The sequence below is a fragment of the Psittacula echo genome, assembly GCF_963264785.1.
Source record: "Psittacula echo genome assembly, chromosome: 10".
NCBI lineage: Eukaryota > Metazoa > Chordata > Aves > Psittaciformes > Psittacidae > Psittacula > Psittacula echo.
Genome location: NC_137741.1, coordinates 4,626,941 through 4,645,021, shown reverse-complemented (window position 1 = coordinate 4,645,021; position 18,081 = coordinate 4,626,941). Strand labels below are relative to the sequence as shown.

The following is an 18,081-nucleotide window of genomic DNA, read 5'->3' as shown; positions in this document are numbered from 1 at the left end:
TGTGACATCTTCATAGTCGCACAGGTATCTTGTACTAAGCCAGTTTTTAAATCCTCATATCCCACAGACTCCTGTATTTCATCTTTCCTCTAATGTTTACCTCGAAGTTCTAACACTTAGAATCATAGAATGGTTTGGGTTGGAAGGGACCTTAATGCTCACCCAGCTCCAACCCCCTGCCCTCCACTAGAGCAGGTTGCTCCAAGCCCTGTCCAACCTGGCCTTGAACACTGCCAGGGATGGTGCAGCCACATCCAGGGCCTCACCACCCTCACAGGGAAGAACTTCTTCCTAATATCTCATCTAAATCTCCTCTCTGTCGGTTTAAAACCATTTCCCCCTGTCCTATCACTATATGCCCTTGCCTTGAACAAAATGCTACTTGCTGTGAACAAAGGCAACTTGGAACAAAATCTCACTGAGAAAACACAGTATCTTTATGTTCTGGAGTTCACTTTCTATATAAGATGTCGACTTTTTTTTCCACAAAGTTTGAAAACAGAGTTCAAAAGAACAAAATTAACCAAACTTGTTCACTTAATAGTGTATAAGCACAAAAAATGAGAATCACTTTCCCAAATAGCTTAAAACTGCACCCCTATCAAACATAACTTGGTAACTGGTTCCAAAAGGAAAGGTAGAAATGTTGCCAAGGATGCCACAAACCTGACAGACAATAGTGAGAGCGCTCTCATAACCATAGTTCTTGCAAGGAGGACTTGGGCAGCAGCTGTCACTCTTCTCAGAGCCATAACACGGTCATGTGGATTTACGAGGGCAGCTGCTTGTTCTCCTAAGGTTATCCTGCCAGAAGAACTTTTTTCTATAGAGCCATGACAACCTTGGAAATAATGATGATTTGCATTAGCGTTTAAAAATAAAACATTATCTTACAGTAAGAAGCGCAGAAACGAATTTGGCCAAAGTTTGCAAATAAATCTTCAATTTTTTGAAGTTTCATGCATACAGAACTATAGTGCTAATGACTGAGAGGAAAATACACTCCTGAAATACACTCCATAAAATCAATTATTCCTTATTTTCAAAAACAGGTGAGCACAACTTAACAATACTCAAGTTAACATTAATTCACCTGTTTCCGTTTTCCATTAGAGGGGCCTACAAACTTAAACACTGATCCTGCATTTCAAGAAGCTGGTCAGTAAGCTCCAACTTAAACCCATGAATCCATCTTTGGACTCTGCAAAACATGCTACGGGCATCCACTGCAGGACTGTGGTCACAGTTTTATTAGTAAATCAAAGTTTCAAGCCTTCTGGCAGTATAAATGCCTCACACTCCTCTCTCTAACTCCCCTGTAATAAAAAGGCAATTTAGAACCTGTCTTCACTTCCTCAGGGCAGGAGGCAGGAAAGACTGTTGAAACATTTCTGCATTGCCCCTGTAAAATCACACAAAAGGGAGGCATTTGTTCTTTGAATGAAACTAATTTCAAAATTACCTATTTGCATCAATGTTTCTTCCATACTGTTGGTGGCTGTCACCATTGCAACTGAAGCACCCAGAGGATCACTGTCAGGGAACTGTACAGGTTCAGGTACAATACGTCGATCATTTAACCCAAGAGGTCCTGCCAGTAATTCAAACTCCTCTTCTCCTGTTAGCTTTTCATCCTCGTCTACATCTAACATATCCCAGTCTTCTAGAATTTGAGAAATATAATTAGACTTGGTTATAAAAGCTGAAATGGTAAATAATTTCAATTAATTAGAAAAACAATACAGGGTTTAAAACGTAGATTGCAATCTGCAACATACTCATTTTAAAAACTCATCTTCTGATGTTAACAGACACAACATAGTAGATCAGAAAATAATAATCCCACTCTTGTCCCTATTCATTACATTGATCTTCTGCTGCAGAGAAGTTTCATGGAAGATTCTCTGAAGTGTCAAACTAGCTGGTTTTCAAAAAACACAGAAATAAGAGGTCATCACATCTAGTGCAAGACAACTCCAAAACCTGGAGTATAGTGAAAAGCACAGACATACAGCTGTGCTTTAACTTACAACAGGTGCACATTCCAAAGGAATGAATAGTAAGAACAGATGCTAGAAATTTCTGGACTTCATATTTATCAAAAAAGTATGCTCAACTTCTTAGTTTGTAACTGTGCGCCCAGACTTTCCCAACCATTTAGACAAGAAGTCAACTTACATTTACAGATCCCTCCTGCTCTATCTCACTTCCCATACAGTATCTGAACACTTTTTACCTACTGGAAGATGGACTTGCTACTAAGTACTGGATCACTCTTTTAGTCTTAGATCACAGGGTAAATCATACAATTGCCATCATACAAGCTACAGAAAGGCCCAGAGTCAAAGAATCATCTGGGAAAGGTTTTTTACAGTCACTAGAAATAATCTATTTAAAGTACAAGGCATCATCAGGATACTCCCAGTTAGTACAATGGTCAAAAAAGCAGCCTAATGGCAGACTTCTGAGATTCTAACTTCTGTTAATTAACTTCTACAAATGCAGCCAAAGAAGTGTATTTGAACACAAGGCTTTGTATGTGCAATTCTGGTATAACATCTACCCACAAGACCTTTTCACTTCATGTTAAGTATTTGCCATTTCAGCTACTTAAGGTGAAGACACGGGAAAAAATGTCACTGATATTTTCTCTCATTTGAACTAAAAAGGAAAAAAGTTTTAAAATAGTACACCTAATCTGAAGAATATTCTAAATTATACTTTCCTGTACCAGTTCATGACAAGTTTATTTGCATGGAAGTACTTTTATAGAAAAATAAGACAAGTGTGAAGTATTTAATATCTTCGGCAACTTAAAAACGTACCTTCATAGACACTGTCTTGTTTACCTATTAAATCAGGAGCCTGGCCTTTGTACCTAGAAGAAGAAATAAAGAAAATAAATGAATGGCTCTCATTTTACATATACACACAATAATCTTCAATTTGGTTTACTCTTAAATTACTTGAGTGTTGGGTGAATATACACTTTCTTCTGATATATACACTGATTTCTGGAAATGGCTAGTGAACAGAGAAATAAATAAAGGAGCTTTTGAAGGGGGGGGGCAGAATTTTGCAGTACTAGCATGAGAAAGGGCTACACAACATTGAAAAACGAAGTTCCCAGAAGTCAGTGAGAGTAGGCAACATCCCAAGAAATAATTCCTTGCTTTTCATGAAAAAATAGAAATATCAAGACAACCTTTTTTCTAAATATTGAATACAAAGAAGAATTTTAAGCCTCAGTTAAAATAAACAAACTCTGCTGGGAATTCTGACTTCTCCAATCAAATTCTTGGAATGTGACGATAGTAAGTACTATTAACTTGCTTCCCTTCTTTACACAGAGTAGTCCACTTCCTTGTACTACTGTACCTTTCTGAAGTTGATGTTTTGGATTTACTCTTCAGGGCTAAGTATTTCTCTCTGCAGATGCCACACAGTAAGTAGTAAGGATTCCCACTACCACATTCACCACCAAACCACCCATCCACATAAGAACCATTGCTGCGATAGCCCTGGCGGTTTGCACTGCGACCACAGCCTGGGTGGTTTCTCTTCATGTGCTGATTGAAGCCAACCACGCTGGATTCACACAGTTCACAAACGACTACTTCTTCTCGGTCTTCAGATTCACAAACATGCTGCATAGGAAGATTTTCACATGTTATTTGTACAGAATAAATATCTTCACACAGATATAAAACAAGGCAATATTCTTCGGTGGATGTTCCTGTCCATTTCTGTTACACCCAAGGAGTGATATTTCTATGGTTAACTCGCACAAAAGTAAAGCAGAAATAGACAATAAGAAAGCGCATACCACCTCAGAACAGGAAAAACATTCCATAGCACAGTTTCAGGTAATGAGAATTTCCTATTCCATTTCAGATCTGACCCAAAATTCCTGGCAGTATAACTCTACTAGTTCACATGTGCTGTGCTGTCTTTAAGTTACCTGTTTCTCCTCAGATCTAGACAGAGACTGGATGCAACAAAGAAAAACAAAAAACCTTTTTTACTCCGACAATTGGACTTTGTATTTACTGAGCAACAAAAATTATTTTTTTGTGTCAATCTCTGAGGTTTTGTCAGAATATAAAGTTCATTTTTCTATAATAACGTTTCTGTTCTAACAGTAATATCATGGTAATATCCCAGTGAAACAAGCTCTCTAATCAATTCAATCTGCCCACTGAAACTTGCCATATCAGAGCCAGGTAACATCTTAACTAGGAGACAAAACAGTCTTGTGTGTTGCTTGTCTAATTTGACATGGATAATATAAAGATTAATAAACTGCTGTTACTCTATTTCTTTTCCACCTGAAACATATTTTTAGAGAATGAAATCTCTAAATTAAGAAAAACTGATTTAAGTGCAAATTATGTTGCTACAGATAAGATATTATTATTATTTTAAATGGAAAAAACATTTACAACTCTGTCTGTTATCTTACACAGCTAAGCAATCTGGAGTGTCTACTTGATTTCTAAGTGATATCATGAAAACAACAACAATACTATTTGTAAATTTGTTCTCTTCTTTCAGGGGAGGGAAGAGAAAAACCATGTACGTGTAAAGTGCAAAGCAAGAAACACAAGAAAGCACTATTCTTCATCTAAAATTGAAGCAACAGAATACAAGATTTGACACATAGATGGCATTTAGTAAGGTATTTTCAAACAGGCTATAAGCATATGCATGTTATTTCCAATTTAAAAATACGAACATGCAAAAAGCAGTAAGTTAAAGCAGTAAGTTAAAGCAGCCCCCGCTGCAGTCACACACACCCAGGTAGGCCAATCCAATACCTCTGGGATCCACATTCCCAGAATGTCATTATCAGTAGCCAGGTCTTGCCCAAACATAGCTTCCATTGCTTCATCGTCAAGGTCAATTTCCAGCTCCTCATCCAAGTTGAAGTCATAAAGTGCCCCTGGATCTTGCTGCAAAGATATCCCTTCTCTTCGACTCTGGTTCCTGTGGGCCTGTACAGAGCGGTATAATCCCGCTCAAGTAACAAAAACAAACACAGAAAAAACAAAACAAGAAAGCAGTCCTTTTATTTTGCATGTAATAAAGATGACTATTATTTTGTACTTCCTTTTGCTTTGTTTTTAACTCTTCTGCTAAATATAATCTATTTACTACCACATAAAACAAAACCACAGATACACATATATGAAGGAGAGTTTTATGATTTTCATGCTAGGTGCCAATCCCGCTCCTCTTCATTTACTGGATCAGCAAGGACCTTGCAAGTCTTGCAGGATACTTACCAGCCCGTGCTAGCAATGTTCGCGCAGCTAGATCAAATTTGTGTCTTCTTGTTACAGCTGACCGACTCCTAGGAGGAGGCCCACTTGCAGAAGCTGCGTTATCCACATGATCCATATCAGGGCTACAAGAATTCGTAATTTACAGGTAAATCAAACCAGATTTTAAGCAGCCACACACAATAAGTAAGGAAAAAATAATAAAATCATATTTATTGTTTTTTTCTTATTTCATGGAAATTAAAAAAGGAATTTGGAATTCAAGCATTTTCAGTTCCACTGCAGCACGTATTTACTGTGTCTCACAGTCTTCTGACTGGTATTGTGAGATTCACCTCAAACAACTTAAATGCTGCAATCTCAACACTGATGCTTCCACAGTGCCTCAGCATTGCAGAAATTTAGGGAAAGCTCTCATTTTATGCTATCAATGTTAGCTTCAGCTCAAACTAGGTTTCTTTTTTTTAGAAGAAAAAAAAAAATCAACATTTCTGTCGCTGCTGCCTCAGCCATTCCTCTCATGCCCAAAATCTTTTCTAAAACACAAAGTTACTCAGTAACACTTGCTGCTTTCTTTCTCCCAACTGAAATCTATGAGTTCTCCATCAAATGGCAGTTTACCTGGAACGAAGCAACTGAGGAAATTTTAAAATGCATTATCTCAGTAGGATCAAAGAATCTGAACAAAGAAGTGTTCTCAAAATTACTTCTTGTAATTGTCCCCTCACTATCAACAAAAGAGCTGGCAGGATTCCTACGTGTCACTTAAAAATATAACTATCGCTTTTAGGATTAAAAACAAAACAGAAGAGAAACAGATCTTTCCTGCTTGTTTAATACACAGTTTATGAAGGTTATGAAGGTGACTGAGAACAGAAACTTCAACTCAGTTTCATCCTCTCTGGGCAAACCAAGATTTTTTTTTACAAGAAAAATGTAGAAAACACATGTTCATGAATACACTGAAGAAAAAATAAGTACTATTCCAATGAAATTTTGTGTTATTGCTAGGTCTTTTAGGTAAAACATCAGCAATGCTTTTTCATTCCTCCTTTTTTTGAAGGAAGAATGCTAAGTTACATTCTTTCCCGATTCTGTGCATAACCAGTAGTGGAAAATAAAAAGCACCACACACACCTAATTTGTGTCTTTGCTTTCACTCATGTTGCAATAAGCTTCAAAAGTGGCATTACAGTGTCATGTTCTGTCAGCAACAATGAACTTACGAGCTTATCAGCTGCAGCAACAGATGACTTAAGGAAAAGAAAACTCCATTTTACCTTTCACTAAAGCCTTCCTCCATTTCAGTGGCATCAGCAGAAGGAATATCACCTGGTGACTGCAAATAACAATGATCACTACATTTTCCACTGCTTCCAGAGACTATTGTTGCATGTCGTGAATCTGCAGTCCCTTCTGACTGGGGCTCTTCATCATCTTCATTTCCAGGGTGCTCTATCATCCACATAGCAAGCACTGTGATATTCTGTGCATCTGCTTCTCCTCTGGCACCTGACAGCAGGAAAATCACAATTCAAAATTGTATTATATCACTGATGGTGAAAAAAGTGGGGTTTTTTTCCCCATTAATTATTACAGAACTTAAAGATGAAATACTCCACTGGGAGAAAGTGTGCCATATTTACCTAATTTTTTTTTTTTCAATCTAAAGGGATATTATAAATTACCTGTAGCTTCCATGGCTTTTGCTATTTGTCTGAGGGAGAACCCCATTTCTAACAGTGGAACAGCGATAGCAGGAGGAGGAGGGGATGTCGAAAGTCGGCTGCTTGGATCGGACAAGGCTTAAAAGACAGAAAACATTAAATGTAAAGTGCATAAACCTTTCTCAAGTGTTATTTTACTAGATATGTTGATATACTAGCTCCAAATAAGGGAATAATGGCCTTAACAACTTTTTCTCTACTACTTTCTACAAACTATTTTTTGTAATGAAACCAGTGTTCATTCTTACTGACATATCTATTATATAAGCCTCTGTTTAACCAAGTAGGATACTGATGATATTCAAAGAACTATTTAAGATATTTCTAAGAAGCTTATTACCATGTAAAACTGTATAAAATTATTTATTTTATTTATATTTAGGTAGAGTAAATAAAGTTATCCTTGACTGAATCATCAAGATTCCCAAATATTATGAGATCACATTCTTTTTCAGGTACACAGAGAGACCTCAACCAAGCTGATGACATACCTGAAAAATCTCTTTGCAGATGATAGCCAAATTTCTCTGCAAAGAGACTATCAAAAGGTCAGTTACTGTCTCAAACCCACAGTTTGCTTATCATGTGCCTTAAAAGTGAGGTCTCATCAATGAAGGTATCAACAACGTACTAACAAATACTGCTGTAAAGACAGTGTCATGATTAAAAGAACCAACTAATAGCATGGATTAAGACCAATAATATAGACTGGTATCAGTCAGGAATTTTAAAAAATGAACTTTATTTCTCAGTGCTGAGTATGAAATCTCATGAATCTACTTTAAGTGTCTTCTGTTCATACAAACCACATACATATGGACTTGCACCTTTCTTTTTACTATTATCTCCTTTGTATCACGATACTCATTTGTGCTCTTTAGAAACTCAAGATTCTAATGTAACAATTTGCTCAGCCACCTAGCTATGCCAATCTGTATGTATACTGGAACAGAGCGAGTTTCTGTCTTGAGAAGTACAATGCAGGCAGTAATAAAACGTTACTGAACAGAAGCCTCCCATTACCTTCATGTGATTCCGGACAGAAGCATGAGGAGCCCATAAAGGCTGGACAGCCCTTTTTATCTCATTAAACAAGATCAACTGGCAGGAGCTATACTGGTGTATGTATTATAAAATATACCAATTCTTGTTTCCCATGTGGAACATAATCTAACAAAAGCTAGAAAATTAGTGCAATGAACAGTGGCACACAAGCAAGGAAACAAGCCAAATCAGAATAACATTTTGATTTAATTACCAATTATATCACCATTCTCATTTTATACATGCAATCCATTCCACACCTTTTAAAAATTGACTTCATTTGCTTGATCAAGTCTGCAGATAAGCAAGCTATAGCTTTTTGTACTAAGATAGTAATCAAAAGGTTTTTGAAAATGCTTTGCATGTCAGGTTGCATTAAAAAGAAATCCTGTTGGCTTTCAATGTCTTAAAACACTACACTGAACTTGTGTGAGGTTACTACCTGTAGTAACTACGAGTTTACCTGTACGATTGGCAGGCCTCGCAGACTGGGAATCAGGAGAAGTCAGACTTTGTCTCCTTCCAACTTCATCTGAAGGAGATGTTGGTAAAGATGATATTGGAGGAGTCTGAGCACGTCGTGCTGGAAGTACAGTTGTAGTAGGATAACTGGAGAACATTTGCCTTTAAAAAAGAACAACATACATTTATATTACAAAGAGCTATGATGTAAAAGGTCTGACACAAGAAATATATCAAATAAGAGTGCACCTGGCAAGGCATACTTTACAGCAATTGATTTTTGTAAGGGTAAGGCAGAAAGCATACACTGAGGTGGGCAGAAACCCCTGTCTAAACAGCTCATTCCTACCCACGTTTGCCTGGAAAGTTAAATTCTAAGCATGCACTTAAAAGGACCCCTTATAGACCAAGAGCTGTCCTAGGAATCAAAGACAATTAAACACACTTCCTATTTCTCCACTTAGTTCAGAACTCACCTTGAGTAATACATCAGGTGAGTATTTTACTTTCACTGTCCTGGTAAAAAGACATTGTTCTGACTTCTGTCAAATTATATCTGCAAAACCTCTAAGAACAGAGGTCAGATACCTCAACAGAATTAATAAACTTAGAACAGGACTCTATTCAGTGTAAAGCAGATTTCCTTCTACATCACAAACAGCCTCTGCAGATTAACTAGGTTTATCTTCCATTTCAGTATGTGAAGGTAGGATGAAGCAAGGACTTAGCCTGCAGGATGTTAACTACAAACTAAGATCTACTCTAGTTTGAGAATTAACAACTACTTGTTACAAATACAGAACTTTATAATTTAAGCTACTCCAAATAAGCATGAGAACTGAAGGACTCATAAGGAATTTTCTTCTTTCTTGAAGAATTCAGATGTTACACATATATACAGCGTATATTAAAAGCTTTTGATTTCTAGTAATACATGTGCTGCAAGGCAAAGTAACAAATTAAACTCTGTCCTCTGCAGAGGCAGTTCCTGACAGGCAATACAAATGTCAACATTTTCAAAAGACACCTATATAAACCACACAACTGGTTCCCCACACCCACAATATCATACATACTACAAATAAAGCTATCTTACCTAAGAAGACTGAGAGGCATAACACCAGGTGATTCTGAAGCTGGAACTGTTTCAGTATCAGTTACTGGAGTAGTAGCAGTGGTAGTATCCTCCAGAGAGCTGCTCATGAAAGATGTCGTGCTGGAAGCAGAAGGGCTGGTTGTAACTGGTGTTTGGGCTTGCTGAGACTGATCGCCTTCTTCTACCTGTTGATCTACTTCTGCAATCGAGAAAAGGACATTACAGGAACAGTAATATCATTGCGTAGAGCAAAACAGAAGCTGTGGCTAAACTTTCAAAACCAACTATCATTATTTAAAATTCCCAAATCAAGGGGGAATTTTAAAAATGCACACCACACATATACTGCAGCCAACAGGTCATGGACTTCTGTAAAGAAATCAGTCTGTCAGCTCTTGCTGTTGTCCTACTGATACAATGTAAACAGTAAACAAGGCTTTCTAGATGATAACAGTCAAAAGAAGTGTGACCAGCAGGTTGAAGGAGGAGATCCTGCCCCTCTGCTCTCATGAAACCCTACTTGGGAGTAGTGTGCGTGCAGTTGTGGTGTCCTCAGCATAAGAAGGACATGCAGCAACAAGTCCAGCGGAGGCCATGAAGATGATAAGGGGGTGGAGAACCTCCTGTATGAAGACAGGCTGAGAAAGTTTTGGCTGTTCAGTCTGGAGAAGAGACCTCAAAGCAGCCTTCCAGTATCTGAAGGGGCCTACAAGGATGCTGGAGAGGGACTCTTCATTAGCGACTGCAGTGATAGGTCAAGGGGTAATGGTTTTAAATTTACAATAGGGGAAGTTCAGGTTAGATAGAAGGAAGAAGTTCTCTACTGTGAGGGTGGTGAGGCGCTGGCACAGGTTGCCCAGAGAAGTGGTAAATGCTCCATCACTGGCAGTGTTCAATGCCAGGTTACACAGAGTCTTGGGTGGCATGGTCTAGGGTGAGGTGTCAGGTTGGAACTAGATGGTCTTCAGGTCCTTTCCAACCCAAACCATTCTATGATTCTATGCCAGATCTTATGATATTTAGATTTATGATCGTAACAGCTAGGATTAATCTTAGGCAAAAGCAAAGGAAATTTCAGATATGGAAATAGAGTTGGTTAACTATATAGCTGGTTTGAATTCAGCTAAGCTATAGATTTTTTTAGAGGTTTTTTTTTTTTTTTTTTTTGGTTGGTTTATGAGTGCTTAGGACAGTGAAGAACCAGATGGCGCAGTAATTAGCTTTAGTATTTTAGATATTTTTTAATTTGTCTAAACTGATGCAAATGGCTTCCCTGAGGATGCAGGCTGTAATACACATATTTTTAAGAAGAAAAGGAATTACATACGTTTTCTCTTCAGCTTCTATTAGTGCATTGCCAAATATCTCAGGAAAAAACAAAACCAACCAAACCAACCCTAACCCCACAACAGATAAGTATCTCAGAAAAAATACTTGACGGAAACCTCAAACCAAGCCATCACCCACAAATATCCACCCCTCCACCCCCCCCAAAAAAAAAACAACAAGCAAGCCTACAACTGATATAAGAGCTTTTTCTTAGAAACACAGGTTACTTACACCCTGACCCTGCTCAGCATCGTCTGTTGCTATGACTGCATACAATCACAACATGATATTTACATCACATGCAAATCCTTCTGCCAACTGTATACAGAAGCGCTCCTTTTTAAAAAGTATTAAATGCAAATGAGAAACTCTTGTATTTCTGTTGTATTATCATTACTATCGATTTTAACAGAAATAAAAATAATTAAGCATATACCTCCAAAGTTTTTAAAACATACCTTGTTTGAGTCTGCCACCGAACTGATCCTCCAGCAGCCCGTGAACCACTAACTTGTAGATCATGGCTTGTGCTCGTTCTAGATCTGCTAGTCCTAGAGCTCTCTTTATTGGTGAGCGCATGACTGCCCGTTTCACCATGTGGCGCATGAGGAACTGCAAGGCAGCACGCATCTCAACATCCTCATGAACAACTGGAGAACTTGCACAATCAGAGTTGTGACCATTTTCTGCCAGGACTTTTGGTATTAACAGTAGTTCAGCATATTTACTACAACTAAGAAGAACGCTAAGTGACTTCATGGCACCAAGATAAAGATAAGAGAGCTGCACCGCTCTGATTTCCGACTGCACTATATCATGATTTCTTGGAGTATGTTCGTGATTCTTTTTTCTTCCCTCAGCAGGTTGGTGTTGGGATTCCACACCTAGTGTTGATGGTTCTAAGGAAAAAGAAGCAATTTCATTTTCCGACTTAGAGCTCACAGCACTATGTCCTTTGTTATCATCAGCACTTTGTCCTAATCGTGGATCTGATCCAACATCACCCTCTGTTTTCTGATCCATTTCCCCTTTATCTTCCGATTCGTGCCTGTGTTTTTTCTCATGCCTCTTGGTGCTCTGCTTTCCTGTATCTTCATGAATACCAGTCAGATAGGTAAGGTCCAGCAACACCGTAGCTGTCAGCCCACGAAATCTTGCAACATCAAAAGGCAGCGGTTCACAGGGCTCCAGATTATACAATGGAGTATCACTAGGCGACCAAAAAGTTGGGAAGCTTTAATAAAGATCAGAATGACACAGGAAAAAGCAAGTGAGGGAGAGACAGGAGGAAAGTACAGGAAATAATGTAGGCAAAGTAGGATGTAAAATATATTTAGTAAAATAAACAAACCAATTCTAAAAATTAAACGGAAATGGGAAAATGAGGTTATGATCAGAAAAACAGGGAGAGTGTTGTAAAGGCAACAACGCATGCACGGGGTTTCAACAGCAAGCATTAAACCCCAGAAGCACCACAGAAGCTATCAATGCTGTTCTGACAGAGGTTTCTGTAATTATTTAGAAACATGTAACAGCCTCTTACTATGAAAAACAACCCTGAGCCAAATTTCACCTTCACGCGTGAGCTGAATTTGTTAACAGGTATAAAAGCTTAGAAAGAAAACACTCCAAAACTTTTTTCACATTAAGGAAAAGCTTTCATTTAACTCCATGTTCCTGTTCAGACTATTCATCACAAGGAGCACACTACTGATAGCTTCCAATGATTTCATCTCTGGTTATGCCAGGGCAGATTACATGGAGAGGACAGTGACTTCTTAAAAACAGGTCAGAAAACCCAAGAGACAAATATATGTTTTCCATCTATACTCAGTGATATTTTGTTAACATTTAGGACTGTTACACTTGACTAATTTTCACTATATGTAAGATAAAAATTCAACAGCCTAAACTTCCATATATCTTGTATTTTCTACACATGTACCAGATAAAGAACTTCAAAATCTTCCTTTTATTATCCCAAAATGTTTTCCCCTCTTATGTAAACTTCTACCTAAAAATGAAAGCAAGCTTGAGCCCTGTTTTAATTAAGAAGGTACATTCTGAACTCTATTCAATGCATTACCAAGAGCTTGCCTATGTTCAAGTGCTTCACTCACCTAACATTCCAAATTATTTTTTAAGACACTTACTTTAAGGCTATACTGTCACATGGGCATACATGAAAATTTGTATCTGGAGCTAAACTCAACAATCAACTGCACTTCATACTTTGTTAAAGTGATCACAGACTTTGCAGAAAGACAAACTAGGCATCATGCAACAGTTCTAAGAGGTGAACTGACCTCAGTTGTTTCAGAATGCAATTGTAACTGGTGGCAAAAAAAATGATTATTGCTCAATTTCTCCAGAAGATGACCCTTCAACTATAGCCAGAAGGAGCTTAAGAAGAGTACTGAATCCAAACTATTCCACATAAAACCACAGGCAATTCCTTAGAGAGCACCAGGGAGCCAAGAGAAGCCACTAGCTTCATTTCAGTTTCCCTCCCAGTGCCTTCCCTTTGAAGGCACATCTGCAAGATCAGTGGAAAAAGGAGTATCTCCTTCCAGCCTCCTCCCCAGTTTTCAACATCATCTGCAGAACAACTTCAGTGTTAACACCTAATACAGGGGCACTCTTTCAGCTCTCTAAGGCAGGTCACAGAACAAACAAACACTACTTTGAGGCAGCATTGATTTGAACACCATCATCCCACCCACCAGAAAGAATAGAATCCTTCCGTTTCCAGACTTTAACCACCCCGCAAGCCCCACAGAACAATTTCCAGTTCCCTAAGAAGGGAATGACAATGCAGCAGACATGAGTTCTAAACTCTGATAAACCAAATCAGGGCTCTCTACAATCAGGTTTGCCATTTGCACTAACTCCCAGTAAAAATCTGTGTTATTCAGAGACATAATCAAGAAGCTGCAGTAAATTAAGACAGGAATAATGTTTTAGTTAGCCAATACATACCAATTCTAAACCAAGCAATCCCCATTTCAAATCTAGGAAAAACTAAGAAGTCTAATGATGCTTTAATCAGTGCAAACCTATCAACTTAATTTTTTATACACAAGACATTTTATTAATAGATACCATAAAAACTTAAATATTGTATTTGTTTGTTTTAAAAGGCTAAATTTTGTAGTCTAAGCTTGAAATAAATGATCAGCATGACTCTAGTGTAAAACGTATGTTACTTTGGAAGATTTTGAAGCACAAAACACCACTAGACTGTGAAAAGTGTAGGAAATGAGCATACCTGATAGTAATCTCTGCTTCATCCCACTGGACCTTGGCAGACGTACTGCCTTCCTTCACTACTCCAAGCAAGGTGGCATGACGTCCAGTTTGCTTGTGTACACATCGACCTCCAACTCTAAGACCAGCATCAACTCCACCAATTACTGCTAGAACAGGCCATACTTCCACACAGAGCATCTTCAGCTGCAGTTCTGAAAGGTCAGCCAGACCATGCCTACTGTGTTTGCTTTTCTCTTCCTCTTTATTTTCCTTCTCCTCTCTCACCTCATTCTCTTCTCGACTTTGAACTGAGCGACTCTTCTTCAGCTTTTGGCCTGCTTCTTTAAGACATGTTTTGATTTTGTTCAGTCTTTCCATCATTTTTTTATTGATGCAGTGTGTCCAACGGTCTGTGCGATGAAGGATACGAATGAGTTGGATAGTGGCTTCTGCCAGCACTGCAGCAACAGGACTACAGATGGGGTCACCAGGCAGCAAATCTCTAGGTGTTCCACGCATCTGCATATCACAGATCTTCACCTACATGTTTAAGGAGAACAGTTTAAAAGTTATCTTCTCAATGTTGCTGTAGAAGCTCATTTTATTTAAATACAGGAGTCTCTGTAGTCTCTACTATCACTGCCTTTTTTTTGCTTGGGATCCCTAGGAAATCCACTTCAACACTGATCAAAACCTGCATCCCTTCAAACTCAAGGTTGCTGAAATTACAACAGTTCATGGTTTCTCATGTAATACTACCAGGAATTCCTAATACTGCATTCTCACTGGGAATGCAATATTGTGAGTAGAATGCTAAGCCTGTAAATCAACTGTAAATAATAAAATACATTTTAAATTTACAGTAGATTGTACAATAGAGGAATTTATGAGAAATCTAGGTAGTGTTCAAGTAAGACAGTGTATGTCATAAACCAAAATCAATAATCAGTGATTCTCTCGCCACTCACTAGCTGCCATTGCTAACCTGCAAAAAACCCCAACATCCATAACCCTGACACCCAGAAAAACAGATGGAAAATGATAAACTTATGACCTCTTATTAAGTGTTAACACCAGTAAGGCAGCTAAGCCCCACAGAGCAACTTGCTCACCTCCCTCAGCAGGATGGGGAAGAGAATCAGAAGGGCAAAAGTGAGAAAACTTGTGGGTTGAGGTCAGGAAGTTTCATAGATAAAAGAAAACAAGACAAACTAAAACAAAACGGATTAAAACAAGTGCTGCAAAATGCAATCCCTTACCACCAGGTGACCAATGCCCAGACAGTCCCTGAGCAAGAGAAATCCTTGGCAAACTTCCCAGCAGTTTTCCTGCTGTGTGTGATGCTATACCGTATGGAATATTCCTTTGGTCTGTTTAAGTGACACGATCGCCTGCGCTCCCTCCCAACCTCTTGCCCACCCCAACCTGCCTGCTAGGAGGGACATGGTGAGAAACTGAGCAAGCCTTGATGCTACGTAAGCACTGGTCAAGTAACAGCTAAACCACCGTGAATTATCAACACAGCTTTGGTCACAAACCCAAAACCTTGCATCATACGGGCTGTTACAAAGAATATTGATTTGATCCTAGCACAAACCAGTACACCTACGCAGATGAACATTTAAGTTACCTTCTCGCCTGGATTACTGCTGTAGAACATAACACAAGGGTATAACTCTGCTGCATCCACATCTTCAAAAGCTAGTTTTGGCTCCTAGTTAAAAAACAAAAAAACCCTTAAATTTCAAACACCTTAACAAGCAAATACATGAAATGTGACAAAGTTATACTTGTATTATAGTCTTTGTAAGTACTGAAACTGCCACTTAACTATCACACTTCGCTTTATATAAAATATCCATGTCAAATTGCTGTTAAAAAAAATCATTTTATGTTAAATACCTCTCCATTTTTACCAAACGAAATAGTTCTTGCTTCCATATCTAGTACGCATGTGATGAAATCTCCTTGGGTAAAGCTGGACAGAGTCAAAGTTTGCTCTCCATTGTGATAAAGGTTACCACTATAGGCTCTATACAGCCACATATCTGAGGTAGTGCGATGGTTAAAATCATGTACTGGCCAGCGAGAAACTCCTACACATGTTCCTTCATTGCCTCGATTCTCCTTCACAATGTAGAACTACCAGGCAAAACAAAACAAACAGGGAAAAAAGTCAAGAACAGATGTTTCAACACAACAAAGCAATGAAAATTTACTGTACACAGATTTATGTACACTGCTTTTACTCAGAAGCTTCTAATAAGTAAAAATTAATAAGCTAAAATTATGCTCTATCCCTAAAATGACATCTTGGTGTGTAAGGTCAGTCATTTAAACATAAAATGCTAGCAATCAAGACAATAAATGCAGAAAAAATTTGGGTTCTTTTCTGGACTCGAAACATACACACTCAGAGTTACAAGTGCCAAAAGTCATATTCCAGAAATAAATAAGCTCTGCTCCTCACATTAACAGCGAGTGATATATACAGATTCAAGTTAAAACAGAAGTAAGAATGTGATGCTCGAAGTTGGTACTAACAAGGACTACAATTGTATACGTATCTATATTAATGAAAAAAATCACTCCAGAAGAAGAATTAACAGTCAGACAGGCTGATGTGTCTTTTTGCAAGAAAACAAAATGTTTTGTGAAGTTTTCTAGACAAAAAAAGTCAAAATCTATGTATTTCAGTGGATAACTTTAGCAAGAGAACGCACATTTGTGCTGACTGTGGATCTTAGGGACAAGTAACATCATCTCTACAAATGTGCACATCACATTCACAGTACAATCTGTGTACTGAAATACCCAACTGGCTGAGCTCAAAAGCAGCTACAAACTCTTCACTTTGGGTTGAAAATCAGAATCCTAGAATGATTTAGGTTGGAAAAGACCCTTAAATCATTGAATCCAACCAGATACCTAACACTGCCAAAATGTCATTTACTCAAGAATGCTGCCATAAGGGAAAAAAATCCAGGCAGCTTTCGTTTATAAATCACAGTGTATTTCCAAAATAAAAGTATGCAACCTACCTTCCACTGATAACACCCAGAAGTAACTCCAGTGGATGCTAAACCATATCCTTTACCTCCACTTCCATGAGTTAGAACCTGCCCATTTTCCACTATGCAGCACTGAGCTTTCTCAGGGTCAAAGGACACTTCCTGTATGGGAAGATTCTCATCTTCATCTTCTGACTCTCCTTGCTTCTACCAGAAACAGGACAAAACATCTGTGGCAAAGGTAACTCAGTTACGTTTAGTCAAGAGAGAAGGTAAGAGCATCATTACCTGTAGCTTTATTTCTTGTTCTTTCTCCTTTATTTGAATTGCATGTTTAGCTTGAGCTATTGGAGTCTCCCACATGCAGTCAGACAGAAGTGAGAACAACCTTTCAACAACCTGGTATGTTAAAATACAATACAGATCATTTCAAATCCGAGACAAGGACAACAAAAACAATTACATTGTTTTACTTTGTTTTCTAGGTACAAATTTCAAAATATTCAGTGCTCTTAGATAAGCAAATATCTACACTGAGCCTCACTTTATCTGAATTCTGAGCAAAACTATGAGACATTCAGAAGTTTATAGAGACTTTTTGAAGAAATAGGTGTAAAAGCTTATAATAAAATATAAAGACCTGAGCCATTTGATCATCTTCAACACCAGATTCACAAGCAGGTAATACAGCTTCTAATACATGAAGTGCCAGAAGTCTAGTCCTCAAATTGCCAACCAATGGAACTCCTAAAGATGGAACAAGATGTTAATAATCTGAAAGTGACTTCTGTGTCAGGCACATACTTATGATGCCAGCTGCATGCCACCAGTACACAAGTCTCCCAAGTGTAACCTGCATACATCTACTGAAGTTAGTCTAA

The 18,081-nt window shown here is 38.2% G+C and overlaps 1 protein-coding gene across 9 annotated transcripts in view; it reads right to left on the bottom strand.

Annotated features, from left to right (window-relative positions):
* The window catches only part of HERC1 (HECT and RLD domain containing E3 ubiquitin protein ligase family member 1), a 115,153-nt gene that overhangs the window by 24,077 nt on the left and 72,995 nt on the right, over positions 1–18,081 (bottom strand). For 7 of the 9 annotated variants that reach the window (XM_080626614.1, XM_080626612.1, XM_080626611.1 and 4 more), the window contains 17 exons: positions 17,841–17,947; positions 17,489–17,599; positions 17,231–17,407; positions 16,092–16,331; positions 15,820–15,903; positions 14,209–14,729; positions 11,399–12,174; positions 9,612–9,810; positions 8,517–8,677; positions 6,971–7,087; positions 6,563–6,794; positions 5,286–5,407; positions 4,818–5,017; positions 3,379–3,647; positions 2,826–2,878; positions 1,463–1,663; positions 667–841 (listed from right to left, as the gene is read on the bottom strand). In XM_080626614.1, coding sequence (XP_080482740.1) covers positions 667–841; positions 1,463–1,663; positions 2,826–2,878; positions 3,379–3,647; positions 4,818–5,017; positions 5,286–5,407; positions 6,563–6,794; positions 6,971–7,087; positions 8,517–8,677; positions 9,612–9,810; positions 11,399–12,174; positions 14,209–14,729; positions 15,820–15,903; positions 16,092–16,331; positions 17,231–17,407; positions 17,489–17,599; positions 17,841–17,947 — 3,745 coding nt within the window. The remainder of the gene's footprint in view (positions 1–666; positions 842–1,462; positions 1,664–2,825; positions 2,879–3,378; positions 3,648–4,817; positions 5,018–5,285; positions 5,408–6,562; positions 6,795–6,970; positions 7,088–8,516; positions 8,678–9,611; positions 9,811–11,398; positions 12,175–14,208; positions 14,730–15,819; positions 15,904–16,091; positions 16,332–17,230; positions 17,408–17,488; positions 17,600–17,840; positions 17,948–18,081) is intronic. The other 2 variants (XM_080626616.1, XM_080626615.1) reach the window with 2 other exon arrangements.